Genomic DNA, 14,816 nt, shown 5'->3' with positions numbered 1-14,816 from the left:
CTGTTTGTCTGTTTGTTTTCTTACTTACAGATTTCAAAGGCTTGTGTGCCCGTTGTGCGTTTCCCTGTTTCTCTAATTTCAGACTAGCAGCGGATGCCACCCCTCACCCCACCGACTGCCCCTCACATATGTTTATATTATTTATTGAAAAAAAAAAAAAAAAATATATATATATATATATTATATATATATTTAAAAAAATAAAATTATATATATATATATATATATATATATATATATATATATATATATTAAATTGATTATATATTTAAATGCATATATATTCTTTAGGTTTTTCCCCACTTGGTATTAACCATTAGTATGAATACCAACAAAAGAAGACCATATAAACCTTTGTTGCTTTACATAATTTTACCTGATGTCAGACAAAAAATAGGAAAAACAAACAAAAAAAAGTTGTTATGGATGTGAAGTCTAGCAAAGGAGACCAAAACTGTCTTTCTTGTTTATATTTAAAAAAAACAAACTTTAATAAATGCATTTCAGCTGCAAAGTTGTAACATTTTAGTCAGTGAACTGCAACTTTTCTTCCTTCCCTGTCGGGAAGTTTTCCTGTTTGACCAATTCTGCTTTAGATCTGAGTTATAGACGCCCACTAAATTACCATATACACACACAAGAATAAATAGAGGCAGAAAAAACAAAAATTAAATAGATCTCTGGTCGCTTTTGTTCCTCATGGTCCACCATAAAGTGCCAGATCAAACACGTGACCTCCATTAGTCGATCTCAGTGCTGTTTGTCCACGAAAGGCTTCCGTAGTTGTTTGTTATCGTGACTGAAATATTTCTGCAACAACCAACATGAAGCTGCAGCACGACAGGCGTCAGGTTTTCATCTGCATCGGAACTTAACCGAGCTGAAGCAGAACAACAAAGCTCGTTTTATTTATATTCTTTGTCTCCCTGTTAAGCGAATGACTGGTGAGACATGACTAATGGTGTGACATGGATGCGTTTACGGTCTTAAAAAGGGGAAGTGGTTCCTAAGCCAGGCTGTTTTCTCTTTCTTCAGCTGACTTTAGTGGATAAGAGCGATGCTGCGGTGGATCCTCGGTGGTCGTGAAGCGCAGAGCGCCGTGGAGGTGAGTTTACCTGCAGGGAGTGTTCATTTCTGTTTATACATTTTATCTGTCATCTGTCATCCTACGTCACTTTTTTTAAAGATTCATATCCGGTACTTTTTAATCCTCATATTGTACATTTCTGTTTATTTCTGTTTATATATTTTACTTTATTCTATCTCTTACTTTATCTCCATATATTTGTTTGCTTTTATATTTTTATTTTTACTGTATTGCACCAGTCACCACAACACATTCCTTGTGTGTGTTAACAAACTTGGCAATAAACCCCCTTTCTGATTCTGATTCTGATTCTGATTCTGATTCTGATTCTGAGGTAATGTGTTCAGGTTGAAACCCTGAATCAGAATCAGGTTTATTGGCCAAGACAGGTCAAACAAGACAGGGAATTTGACTCCGGTTGTTTCGCTCACTGTACAGTAAATAGTCAAATGACAGCTCTTATTAACATATATACAATTTAAAAGTGAAAGTTGCAGCAGTATTACTAGATAGACATGGTTATTGAAAGGTGCATTAATTTGTTACAGCATATGATTGTGGTTATTATTATTATTATTATTATTATTATTATTATTATTATTATTGCACAGTGGTTGATTACTCTGAGAATAATTAATTTTTGAGTCATCTAAGAACCACTTTTCAGTTGTTTAACTTTGTTTCATGTATATTGAAGGAAAACAGCAACAGAGTCTTTTGAAAAATGGCTGTTGCTGAAATATTTTGATTGCCTTAAGTTTAAACTCTGATTTAAGTGACTGAATCAGAATTATAATAATAATAATAATAATAATAATAATAATTAATAATTGTTATTATTATTCCACAGTGGTTTATTACTCTGAGACTCTATGAGTGATGAGAGTTCATCAGAGCAACAGCTTGGGGGAAGAAACTGTCTCTGAGTCAGGAGGTTTTGGCTACAGTTCTCTGTAGCGCCGTCCAGGGGGCAGGAGTTCAGACAGACTGTGTCCTGGGTGTGAGGGGTCTGCGGAGATGCTACCTGACGTTTCCTGGTCCTGGACCGGTACAGGTCCTGGATAGATGGGAGGTTAGTCCCAATTATCCTCTCTGCAGACCTGATTGTCAGTTGCAGTCTGAGCCGGTCTATTTTGGTGGCCTATCCGAACCAGACAGTGATGGAAGTGCAGATAAGAGAACAGACTGTATGATGGCAGAGTAGAAGGTGATCAGCAGCTGCTGTAGCAGGTTAAACTTCCTGAGCTGACGCAGGAAGTACAACCTCTGCTGAGCTTCTTCCTGACGGAGTTAATGTGGGTGGTCCACTTCAGGTCCCGAGAGATTGTGGATCATAACCTGTCACGTGAAATCTGCTGAATCACATGGTTGAGACTGGTATATTTATCCTGCTCTACAGATAAACATTTCCCATCCCGGATACTTTCTCTGGTATCGTTTTCTGGTCGCTAACTGCTAACTGGTCGGGTTTGTTTACATTTTTCGTGACGTGAAGCTGACAGCTGGACCATCTCCAGCCTCTCTGTTACCATAACAACAGGACCAAAAATCCTCATCAGTTCACCTGGGACACCAACGAAACCGTTGGACTTCTACAGTGCCAGCAATCTTAGTTTTTTTATTTTTATTTTTATTTAAAAAAGGCCTTTTCAGTTGTCGGTCCATCCGGCCTGTTACTGACATGAAGACAGGTAATTATGTAAAGATGTTCTGGTATCATTCTCTGTTACATGAGCTTTGGGTTATTGGCCGATACCTAGCAATAACCTGATACCAGTGTTATTTAAAAAATAAATAAATATTGTTTTAAGAAATTAAACATTACATTTTCTTAAACTAACATAAAATAAAGAACTTCTTTCAAACATAAAATCCAGGAATGGAACTTAATGTGTAGCCAGAAGTATGGAAAGTAAAAAGGCATTTGTTTTCTGACATTTGAACAAACTGTCCCTCATAAAGCAGATTATCAGGACTTATTTTAGTCGACATGAAACATGTTCAGTTTGGAGAGTCCAGCTTCAGAGATGTAAATCCAACCTGAGAAACTGTATTAGAGCTCTAATGTTCATCTTATGTAATTTACAGTGAAGAACTCATCATTACCCTGGTTTCTTTCTTTGTTTGGGGAATTTTTATCATTTCTGCTTTCCCTTTGCCTTGGTAAACACTTGTCTTTATCATGTGATGACTCCTCAAATGTTTAATGAAGTTAGCTTTATCAAGCCATTTTCATTATTCATTTTTAGTATTCATTCAACATCTGGAAACTGCAGACTTGAGTGATTTTCCAGCCTGAAATAACATTGTATTTTTGGCACAGCCAACGCTAGCTAACTGTTTCTGCTTCTCTGCCTGGAGAATAAAACAGGAGGTTTTGTGTCACTTCCTGTGCTGACTTAAAGAAGAATTGGGATCCGTTTATGAAAATGACATGGTATCAGATGATGCATAGGATGGAGGATCATAGTCGTCAATACATATATTCTTATTTTCAGCATTGTTGGCAAATATATGTGTTTATAAGATTTGCAAATCCTCGATCAATTTAATCATTTTAATAATATTTTTTTTTATATTTGGAGTAAAATATCTCCAACAGAGCTTTGTTTGGCCCTTGTGGTATAAAAATAAAGCTAATTGGGGAAAGACGTCCCACAAAAAGCCTGGATAACGTTCCTGTGGTCCTAATGTAAAGTGCTATACCTCAATCCTTGTTCAAAAGTTGTGGCCACAAAGTTTTGGGAACCGCGAGTTAAATCTTTGATGCTGTATTACAGGCTGTAGCAATGCAAAATCAGGATCTGAAAACGAACCGACGCCTAAGCAAAACTGTGAAGTCAGAAGATTTCTTTCTGAAAAGTGAATAGTTGGGTAGATGTGTTATTTCCCCAGTTCCTCGTATCGCTTCTCCAGTCTGCCCGTCTGTCTCCCGGCTCAGCGTTTCCGTCTCCCCCGCAGCCCGTTAGTCTCACCGCTCTCCCTCTGGTCTCTGCAGAAAAGCTCTGCGCTGTGCATCGGAGAGGAACAGCCCCGAAACTGCTTCACTGAGCTGCAGGTGCTGAAAGGACATTTTGACATCGTTCGATTTCTGGTGCAGATTGATGACTTCAGGTAAGCAGACCCCTCCCGCCCTTTCTCTCTAACCTCTCTTCCCTTGGCCGGCCTCTATCCTTCTGTGATTGACAGGAGATCCTTGTCTATAGAAAACTTACAGAGCATGACAAGAGACCAATCATCACCACCGTGTGATTGTGTGTGCACACGGTTACAGTAGAAAGCCTTTTAATGTTGCGTGTACACACATGCACACGTATATAAAGGTTCTGCACCTGCGCTCCTTTGTGAAGCTGTAATACACACTGGCATGGTAGAGTGGCTCAGCATAAGTGTTCAGATTGGGATTTATAACAGACTTAAGTGTGTGTGTGTGTGTGTGTGTCAGGGGGTGGAGGTTGCTTTACGCCTGGTCACCTCCAATAATAACCCCATCCTCAGGGTCTTGTCCTCTCTGCACACAGGTCCGCAGTCGGGGGCAAAGGCCAGAAAATTTTCTCCAGATTGCTTCTGGAGTCCAAGAACGTATCCTCAGCAGTTCCTCTCTTTTCATTTCATCTCGGTTTCGTCCGGTCATGCCGTGTGTTGATTTTTGGGAACAGACAGGGTGGATGGTTCAGGGTCAGAGGGCAAGTTAAGGTGCTGAGCCCCGCGACACGTGTTTTGTAGGATTCCTCAAGTGCAGATGGAGCTGTGGGAAATGATTCCTCACATGAACGGAGTGAGTTTGACTAGTCAACCTTCTGAAGGGGAGGATAAGTCAGCTCAAACCATCTTCACTTTTCTTCTTTTTTAATTTTGACATCAGACATCATTTGTGACAAGGATATCAGGAGACCCACTTGTGCCACCAAGGCCACTTAAATCCTTACATTTATCTTCTTGGTCAGTGATCCAAAGGCCCATTTACACCTAGTCCAGGAGTATTTGGACAATAACAGGTTTTAAAAAAAATGATTTTGCCTTTATATGGCAACACAATGGATTTGAAATAAAACAATCAAGTGAACGTCTTCAAAGACGATGAAAGACGGTCAAAGACTTGAACTGATGATTCTTTGATTTTTATAGAAAATATCCAAATCATATCCAAGAATTAGACATAAACAAACAAAATACATTAACTGCCTTGCAAATGATCAAAAAAATGTTTTATATTACGGTCAAAAATCCCTTAAACTCGCCAAAAAACACTGACATTAACACTGACATTCTCAACTAATTTCAGTTTGATTATATTCTGCTCAAGCTTCAGCCTTAAGTAGTTAACCAACGTTACTTTTGCCATTTCAAAATAAAAGCCCAATCAAACAGAATAGGATAAGAAAGTAATATACATGAACTTAACATAAAAATGTAAACTGGAAATAAATAGCAATTAATACCCTTTTAAATAGGAATACCTGTTGATTTTGTTCACCGTTAAATTGGGTCACTGACACAAGATGTAATGAAAGAGCTTTAATTTAAGAGGTTTCATGCAAATATGGCTTTTACTGTTTAGGGATTAGAACCATTTCAAGAAAAAAATATCCCTACTTTGAAGGGATCTGAACTGAGCTGGTTTGGTCCATTCCCGTGTCAACGTTGCACTTGTGTTTCACCTCAAGGTTCAACAAACCTGGTGGCTTGCGGTTTTCTGTAATTTCCAGCCTGAGTCGTCCTTACAGTTCCCTGTTTGTAACCTCTCCTCTGAGCTTGTTTAATGAATTATATTGTCTGCACTTTCATGCATTCATCCCTTGTCACACAAGCCAGAACTTGAGACATGAGGCTTGTGAACCTCGCAAAGAAAAGCACTTACTATAAGATCAAGCGGCGGTGTTCATGTCATCTTATGTTTTCCAGATGTGCCTCGGCGGGGGACGATGGCCTCGTTTTGGTCTGGAATGTTGAGGTAATACGCTGCAAGCTGTTTTTTCCTACCCTGTACATAAGTGGAATAACCTCAAAACACACCATGATTATTTTTTTTGTCTGACTGCTAGACTGGAGAGAGGCTGCAGGAGCTCAGAGGCCACTCCCAGCAAATTACAGCCATAACCACCTTCACCTGCAGTAACGAGGTCACTTTGCACACGTCGCTCATCACCGCCTCTTCAGACCGAAGTGTCAGTGTATCCTTATGCACCGTGGACCACTTGTTCACCGACCGAACCTCCCTGATGTACATGTTTATAATTCAGACTTGATTCTCCTTAATCTCATGTGTCAGCTGTGGGATCCTGATACAGGAAACAGGGTTCAGACCATCTCAGATCTTCAGTCCTCTGTAAAGGTAACAGTGACGCGATGAGAAGCAGCTCAGACGTGACTGAAGACGTGCTGGAGACACAAGACTGCAGATATTTTTTACTTGATTAAGATCAGTGACACGAGTGTAATGTTTTCTTGATTTTGTTAACATACAAGTATAATTTCAAGCCACTTTATGTAGCAATACCACTAATGTAGTACCACTTCTGACCACATGGGGACATCGTATCACAAGAAAGGTCTTCTGCAAAAAGTGGTGTTACAAGATTAGCCAGACCGTCCCCACTCGTTAGACCCGGATCGTCATTGGCTCTTTTGTCAACAACCAAACTATCGATAAGTAAATACAAGTAGAAGCATGAATAATTACAAGGAATAAAGCATCAGGACCACATACTACATCTGTCTGTAGCTCCAGAGATGTTGCGGGTAAATAGTTTGGCACTCTTTCGTTATGGCAGGACACTTTCTGCTGGAGATCTCAGCTCTCACAGCGTGAGCGTGACCGGAGATGAGATTGTTTGATCTTCTGGAGATTTTATTTTCAGGCTTGAGTGGATCAAATGCTGTGGACAGTTGTGTATATCTATAACTGAAGTCGCAAGTTTTAGAAGTAGAGGCCCCGAACTGTCCTCTTTTTAACAGAAATATTTCAACGCATTTCTTGTCCACTTGTACAGACTTTTATCAGGAAGGATCTGCCCGGACAAACAGTTCTTTTAATATGCTTTTTTATGCTTACAAATTTAAAATGACTTTGGTGTGTCTCTGGAAACCCTTGTCCACACAGTCACTAAAGCGGACCAACATTGTTGAGACTAGTCAGAGGCTTAAAACACAAGTTATCTTGATGTGGGTTGATGTGCTCACATTAATTGACATTTAGTTGCAAAAACATATTCTGTTCTCGCTCAAAACTGAGCTTTGATTCACGTTATTCTGGTCCCTGGCGAATGTTTAGACATCTTGATAGACATAGAGTTGTTCTTTTTTTTATTGTTTGCAATGTTCCTTTACTGTTGTTACATTTGAACACATAAGACGCCCAGGAGAGCAGTCCTGGTCCTTCCCTCCTTCCATCCAGCTCTGTGCATCCATGTGGGGGGTTGAAAGAATATGAACTGCACGAATCAAACTGTGACTCTCAGATATTCGCCCGGTAAAAGCCGTTAATTGCTTTTTTTTTTTTTTTTTTAATCTTGCAGATGAAGGTTAATTGCCAAATCTTAAGGGCTAATTATGTCTGATCTCTCTGCTTCACTGCTGTTATGCATGTTCATCTGAGTGTGTGTTTATGAAGACATTCTTGTGTTTCATGCGCTAACCCAGGTGTGTATGTTTGTGTGCGTCAGTGTTTGCTGGTGCTGGAGCGGCTGTGTTTGTGGATATCTGGCGGGGAAGAGCTGTGCGTGTGGAGCAAACACTTTCAGCTGCAGTGTCACAAACAGAACCAGAGCGACACCGGTAAGAGGACACACAACTGTGCTCAACCCTCGAGCTGCTGTTTGCACATACACTGATGAATGCGTTTGTGTTTCGCCATGTTGGGAAGGAATAACCGCTCTGATAGAGCTGCCCAAGAACTGCATCGCAGCAGCGATGGATAAAGAGATCGGTGAGGGAAACGTGTGGATCGGATCAAACGACGATGACAAATTGCCTCACGTGACGTTTGTTTCCTCTTCGCAGTGATCTACAGGTTGACGATCTCCACCGATTCCTCTGCATCAGTGGCTCAGATCTGCTCTCTGTCCAACCATCAAGACCAGATTCGAGCTCTTATTAATGTTAATGGTTAGTCCGCCTGTTGCATCATTGCAGGGTTGAGATAAACTGAGGAATTCAGCTTTCTTGGTGTTTTTATGATGCTCTTCTGACTCTGCTGCATAGCTTTCATACCCATAAAACACCAAAGTACCTTTTAAAGATTGTACGCCTTCTTCTAATGAGACGCCATCAATTCAGTTCAAATGGAAATTAGTGCAGTTATTTTAGGCAAAGTGCCTCCAGTTTCAAGTAGGGCTGGGGATTGATCAAATGTCAAGAATCGATTCGATTCCAATATTGATTTGGGTTAGTGTTATTAAAACAGTTTTTTGAGCTGTTGCATGAATTATATGACTGTAGTTATCCAAAGTATTACTACTAGTGTTATATTGAGATTAAACAGCAAGTATTGGCAGCTAATGATGCTGTAAGGACCAATCAGCTCCCAGAATGCTGATAGAACTGCTTTCAGAAACATCGTGTGGGTCAGAATTACCAAACAGATCCAGGGCAGCAAACAGAGACGGATGAAATCGGTTTTATTTTTTCCCACATTCGGTTTTTATTTGTTCCATTTTCGGTCAATTTTGGTTTTTAATTTTTGAGCATTTGGTTTTTAGCATTTTTTGCAAATGTAACCCCAAGACAGTATATAAAGTAATGAAATATAGACAATTTATGCAATTATAACCTAACACTTTAATGTTTTCATACCTTTAAACATATTTAAAGGCAAAAACATGGCACCAGTTATTCTCGTGTCCAACAAAACATTCCTTTTTTGGGGATAAACAAAAAAATAACCAAAAGTTGTAATGTAATGATGAAAAAAATACAGCAACACAGGCCTAGTTTCAAGGAGAGTTCAATGAAAGGTTAAATATCCAGGTTTGGTCCATTTCCTAAATACTTGAAGATAAAGCAGATGAGCGATTTCGAATTGATATCAGGTATTGATTTCGACTGGATCCACCAATATCAAGTCCAAAAAGATGTTAATGCACTTGAATGAGGCCATTATTAGGCTGAAAAGCAACATAAATCTATAAGAGAGACAGCAGCACACTTCTTCTCAGGGGTTTGATGCCTTACTAACTAAACTATAGTGTTTTCACTTTGCTTAAATGTGCAAACGGCTGCTGAGTTGAGTTTCTGCCTCTTCAGATGGGCTTTTTGCCAGCGGCTCCCACGCAGGCGAGTTGATCTTGTGGGACGCGATCGACTGGAACGTTCTGGCTTACGAACACATCCTGTGGGAGGAATCCCAGACGGGCAGTCAGACCGAGATACGACTGGGCGCCCCCAAACCCAGTGAGATGTCCATCCAGTACCTGACCACCAATGGGAAGGTGAGCGCGGGACGACGCAGGTGGATGCTCTCATTGTGCATCGCGTGGTTATTTTATTTATTAGCCGAAGTGCTTGTCTGTGCGTGTCCTAGCTCATCCTGGCAGCGGTGGGCAGTGGCTTGTATGTGTACGATGTTGTGACCAAAGCCGTGGTGGCCTACAGGAAGGCTGCCCACGACTCCAACGTGCTGCACACCATGCTGCTCTCCGACAGGTACGACATTTCCCAAACAGTTCCTGGTTCTGGTTCCCTGAAGTACGGCAGGAGAAACCAGATTTGTGATGCAAGATCGTCTCCTTTGCTTGATGTCGTTTGTGACATGGTGCAATAAGGTATTTCTCTGTAGCCGGACTGCCAAGCCAGGAAATTACGAGAATAAAGTCATAATGTAATGAGAATAAAGTCGTAAAATTATGAGAATAAAGTCATAAAATTACGAGAATAAAGTCATAAAATTACGAGAATAAAGTCATAATATTACGAGAATAAAGTCGTAATATATTATAAATATATAAATATAACTTCACAAGATGCTCAATATTCCTCATTTTAACACAGGGAGAAGAAGCTCTTCCTGTTAGAGTTCTCATAAATTATATTCTCATAATATTGAGACTTTATTCTCGCAACATTACGACTTTATTCTCGTAATGTTACGACTTTATTCTCGTAATGTTACGACTTTATTCTCGTAATGTTACGACTTTATTCTCGTAATTTTACGACTTTATTCTCATAATATTACGACTTTATTCTATTACGACTTTATTCTCGCAACATTACGACTTTATTCTTGTAATTTTACGACTTTATTCTCATTATATTATGACTTTATTCTCGTAATTTCCAATTTTTTTGTCTTAGTTTGGCCCTAATACTCCGTCGTAGCATATTCCAAGACCACGATGCAAGGATTCAGGGGGCTCAAATTGTGAAACTGTGATTCAGGGAGTGGGGATCATTTTCACACATGGATTGGCCACCACAGAGTCCAGACCTGAACCCTGTTGAGACCGACTCCCCGACATGAGTGTGGCATCGTATGTCTGACCAATGACAACCACAGCCAGTTTCCTCTGCTTCCATCTGCACTGCCTGCCTTCCTCTGGAGTCAATCAAAGTTAAATCCAGAGGAATCAGACCAGTTCTCTGTGTTGAAGAGGAAACAAATCAGGGCAGGCGGCCGGACTAATTCTTCCATCGATGCGGTAAAAAAAACATCCTCCTTTCATCCCGAGATCTCTCCAGAATGTTTCAATTACTCAGCAGTATTTGATCATTTTGATCTTTTTTTTTCAAATTTACTGTAAATGCTTCAAATGACCTTAGTTTTTTTTTTCCCTTATGTAAATACATATTATTTCATTCAGACATTAAGGGCCAAATCCACAAAAGGATTGCGCGGCTTTTGCGGCCGCTAAACCGGTGCAAATGAGACAAAAAGAGAGCGTCTAATTCACAAAGCACCCGCAAAGGGGGAATTGCATCACAAACTGTGCTGCCAAGCAAATAGTGGCATTGTGCGCCTGTGCCATTTGCATGCATGTAAATTAGGTAATATTCATACATTCGGCGCAAAATTGCCCCCTCTCTATGCAAATAAGCCTCATTGCAAAAACCGTGTAATTCACAAAGGCCAGCGCTATTTACCACACGCAAAAATAGTGGAGCAAATACCGTGTTTCAGAAGCGTGTATTAACTGCGCGCAAACTCACTCCTCACTCCCCATCTCTCTGTTTCTCTCTCTCTTCAATGTCATTCAAGCCTGTGTGATACTGAATGATATTAAAGGTGAAATCTATAGTCAGACATGACTGTAGACAGTCAGATCAAGTGGGGTTGTGGACTTCTCTCGGATTTAAAAATAAAAATAACAGGACGGAGCTCAGGATTCATCCATACAGTAGGGGCTGCTTTGTTACAAACAATTCCACCATATAAACATATAAATCTAGAATGTGTGTGTTTAACAGCTGACCTGTAGGTGTGTGTAGCAAAACACAGAACATGAATTACCGTCAGATCCTTATCTGGGACCTCATCTATAAAGCTTGCTTGCGCACAAAAAGGGCCTGAAAGATGCGGCGACGCGCACTGTACGGTGCGCCAGCCGCGTAACCTTAGCCATATGCTCTGTGTCGATTTAACGCGGAACCATAAATCAGCCTTGAACAGCACTGAGCGAGGAGGGAGGAGAGGGAACGGGGCTCATCGCACAGTGTCTTGAGGATTTACAGGCTGAGCCTACCGTTAGTTCTTAAACTGTAAAAAAAAAAAACGGGGGGAGAGAGACTAAAGCATGACTTTGAAAAGTGGGGGGGCATGTCCCCCCTGTTCCCAGTGGAAATTGCGCCCTTGCGCCTCACGGCGTTTTATTTTCACTCGCTTTATTTTTTATTTCTGCAGTTTTCATTATGGACCAATGTGTGTGCTGAAATATGGAGAACACTGGAAACAGCTCCGCTCGACTCAGACAAGTGCAAATTGCACTCAGCTCCAAAACTTTATGGGCGTGTCTGCGCTGGTATATCATTAGAGCAAAATCTTTTGTGAATAGGACCTTAAGGCGGGGCAAATTGCGGGCGCAAATGCGACGCAATTCACAGCGCTATTTGCGGGCACAATCTATTCTTTGTGGATTTGGCCCTAAGTTGTATATTATAAAGTTATGCATTTTAAAAATAATTAAGTTTTTTTTTAAATGCCATGTTGTAAAGCATCAAAGAAATAGAGATGAAATTTACAACATTTGTTTTACTCACCAAGATTTACACAAAATATTCTGGCTCAAAATATCTGCCTTCAGATACCAGTCTAGTAGTTTTACCTGAAATACTGTCCTGGCAGTCCAGCTGAGCATAACAAGCACGCACTTCCCTCTTCATCCACATGAGGACGCCATTGTCCATGTCACATCGGCACGTTTGCCTTCATTTCCTGAGACGCTGTTTTACATCGGTGTAGCCACGCAGCGTTCTGTCTAAATAAATAAAAGAAACTAGAAATACAAACTCAAATTTCAGTCATGTTCCCCTCCGCCCCCTCGAAGTTCATAATGCATTACCATTCATGTTTTTCCTTTTTAATTCAAGAACCTTCAGAAGAAAAAATAATAATTTTTGAATGGGAGCACTCTTTAAAATCGTTAATGAATGATGAGCCTGTGTCTGTTCAAGAAACACAGCCTCTCATTACTATTCTTATTATTATCACCATTATTGTCGTTATTGTTGTCATTTATTATTCAAGCTTCTGTCAGACTAAACTGAGTGTGTGGGTTTGTTTTAGTGAACTGATGTCGTGCTCTGAGGACGGCAGTGTGAGGATGTGGGAGATCCAGGACTTGCCTTTACCTGCTGAACCAGCCTCTGCAGGTACACACACACACACACACACACACACACACACACACACACACACACACACACACACACACACACACACACACACACACACACACACACACACACACACACACACACACACACACAGGTTCATCGGTTATCCTGTTAATCCATCAGATCTTGTTCTCATAGTCGACTCTTATTTCGTGATCTGATAACAGGCTTCTTTGGGATGTGGACTTTTGGCCGCGCACACAAACAGTCTGGTCCTCAGTCGAAGAAGGTCGTAGACATCCCCAACTTGAGGATGCTGGAACTGACAGGAGATCTGATTGGCCACTCTGGTGCGGTGCAGGTAAGAGTCACTGATTCAGATTTTGAAACTCGTGTCTTGAAGAAGTGCTTGAGCCTTTCTTTTTTTTCTTTTCTTTTTTTGTATGAGATGTTTGTCAGCTTCAAGGAAAACGGTTTGGTGACCTGCTCGACGGACCAGCTGCTGATTCTGTGGAAGAACGGAGAGCGGCAATCCCGTCTGCGCAGCCTGGCGCTTTTCCAGAAATTGGAGGAAAACGGAGGACTTTAATCTGTAACCGTCCGCCTTGCAGCAGGAAGTGGTGCGAGGCTGATGCTGGATGTTGCTTTTCTGACTGCTGTTTACATTTAATGATAAAGTAATTTACACTGTCATTTGCCTTTTGACTGAAAAAAGCTATTAAAGATGGAAAAGAACTACATATGTATTTATGTTTCTTCTCCGAAATAGAAAAATGGTCTTTATTGTCTTTATTTTCATCCCTCCAAAACCTGTCTGTTGTGGTCCATGTGTCCTAATCCATTCCTGGTGCTATTAAATACAGATGTATCCAGATGTGATCAGACAATTGTGTAACATCTGAATTTACTTCCAATGCAGAATAATTGCAGTCTGTTCTTCGTCCACATGAGGGCGTTTGTGTCCTGCTGTCATGACTGATATTAAGAGAGAAATAAAATAAATAACTTGATGGTTAATGTAGAATGCTCTGATAATAAAATAATTGCAGAAGAAATATATCAATTTTACTCAAAACATTATTCTTCTTCCTTTTCAAGACAACATTAATCTAAATATTCCTCAATTTAATTTAACGTTTAAAGAACTGTGTGACTCAGAAATAACTGAAAGAATTAGATACAGCTATTAAAATGTCAGGAGACAAAGCTCTGGGTCAAGATGGCTTAACCTCAAACTTTTACAAATTATTCTGGGAGGACATATTTTTTTTCATATAAAATAACACTGGTATTGAATCAGCACTCAGTATTTGGCAAAACCCAAAGTCCAGGTGCCAGAACCGGTACCTGAAAGGAAAAACTGGTATCAGAAACACTGAACTTGAAATGATTTCTTTGTTCATTTATTGAAGCAACAATAAAAAGCAGACAGAATGTGACGTAGTTACTGAAACACATGATTTTAATGAGGGGGCAATTTACATTTTAGTTAACCTAAGTAGATTAACGGAGAAAACCCAAATATTTGGTGATCACAGAGTCGGCTGCACATGTAGAGACATTGCTGCCCAGAAAGGAAGAAGAAAAGTTTAAAGAGGAGAGGAAGAGTTGTTCTGCAGGTTTTTGGTTATTCTTCACTCTTTTCTTCTCCATCGTTCTTCTTCTGCAGTTCAACCATCTCTTTCTCAAGTTGGATCCTCAAATCTTCCATTTTCATCTTCTGCTCTTCTGCGTTTGTCAACTCCAGATGCAACTTTTTCTTGTCTTTTTGGATCTTTTTCTTGGCGTCTTGCATGATTACCTTGGACTGACCCATAGTAGTTTTCTGTACTTTCAAGGCTCTCTTCTCATCTTCTAGTTGTTTCCTGTCTGCCTCAAAGTTCTCCCTCTGCCGCTGCAGTTTCCTCCTCTCTTTCAGGACTCTTTTTCAGTGTATGTCCGGTTGTATTGTGGATCCCTG

The 14,816-nt window shown here is 40.3% G+C and overlaps 1 protein-coding gene across 1 annotated transcript; it reads left to right on the top strand.

Annotated features, from left to right (window-relative positions):
- The first annotated feature begins 774 nt into the window (after nt 1-774).
- On the top strand, nt 775-13,721 carry wdr41 (WD repeat domain 41). Its single transcript, XM_061733328.1, has 14 exons — nt 775-944; nt 1,036-1,105; nt 4,086-4,201; nt 5,993-6,041; nt 6,133-6,261; nt 6,360-6,422; nt 7,753-7,864; nt 7,953-8,015; nt 8,090-8,194; nt 9,332-9,516; nt 9,609-9,730; nt 12,807-12,892; nt 13,084-13,217; nt 13,305-13,721. The coding sequence occupies exons 2-14, from the start codon at nt 1,058-1,060 to the stop codon at nt 13,443-13,445; spliced, it is 1,353 nt and encodes a 450-aa protein (XP_061589312.1). The 5' UTR covers nt 775-944; nt 1,036-1,057; the 3' UTR covers nt 13,446-13,721.
- The last annotated feature ends 1,095 nt before the right edge of the window (nt 13,722-14,816 follow it).

Source organism: Cololabis saira, chromosome 11 (genome assembly GCF_033807715.1).
Source record: "Cololabis saira isolate AMF1-May2022 chromosome 11, fColSai1.1, whole genome shotgun sequence".
Taxonomy (NCBI): domain Eukaryota; kingdom Metazoa; phylum Chordata; class Actinopteri; order Beloniformes; family Belonidae; genus Cololabis; species Cololabis saira.
This window is presented reverse-complemented; position numbering and strand designations above follow the sequence as displayed.

Coding starts and splice junctions, on each gene's coding strand:
- wdr41 (XM_061733328.1), top strand. CDS start 1,058: ATGCTGCGGTGGATCCTCGGTGGTCGTGAAGCGCAGAGCGCCGTGGAG. Junction 4,202..5,992: donor GTGCAGATTGATGACTTCAG/GTAAGCAGACCC, acceptor TATGTTTTCCAG/ATGTGCCTCGGCGGGGGACG. Junction 7,865..7,952: donor ACAGAACCAGAGCGACACCG/GTAAGAGGACAC, acceptor CATGTTGGGAAG/GAATAACCGCTCTGATAGAG.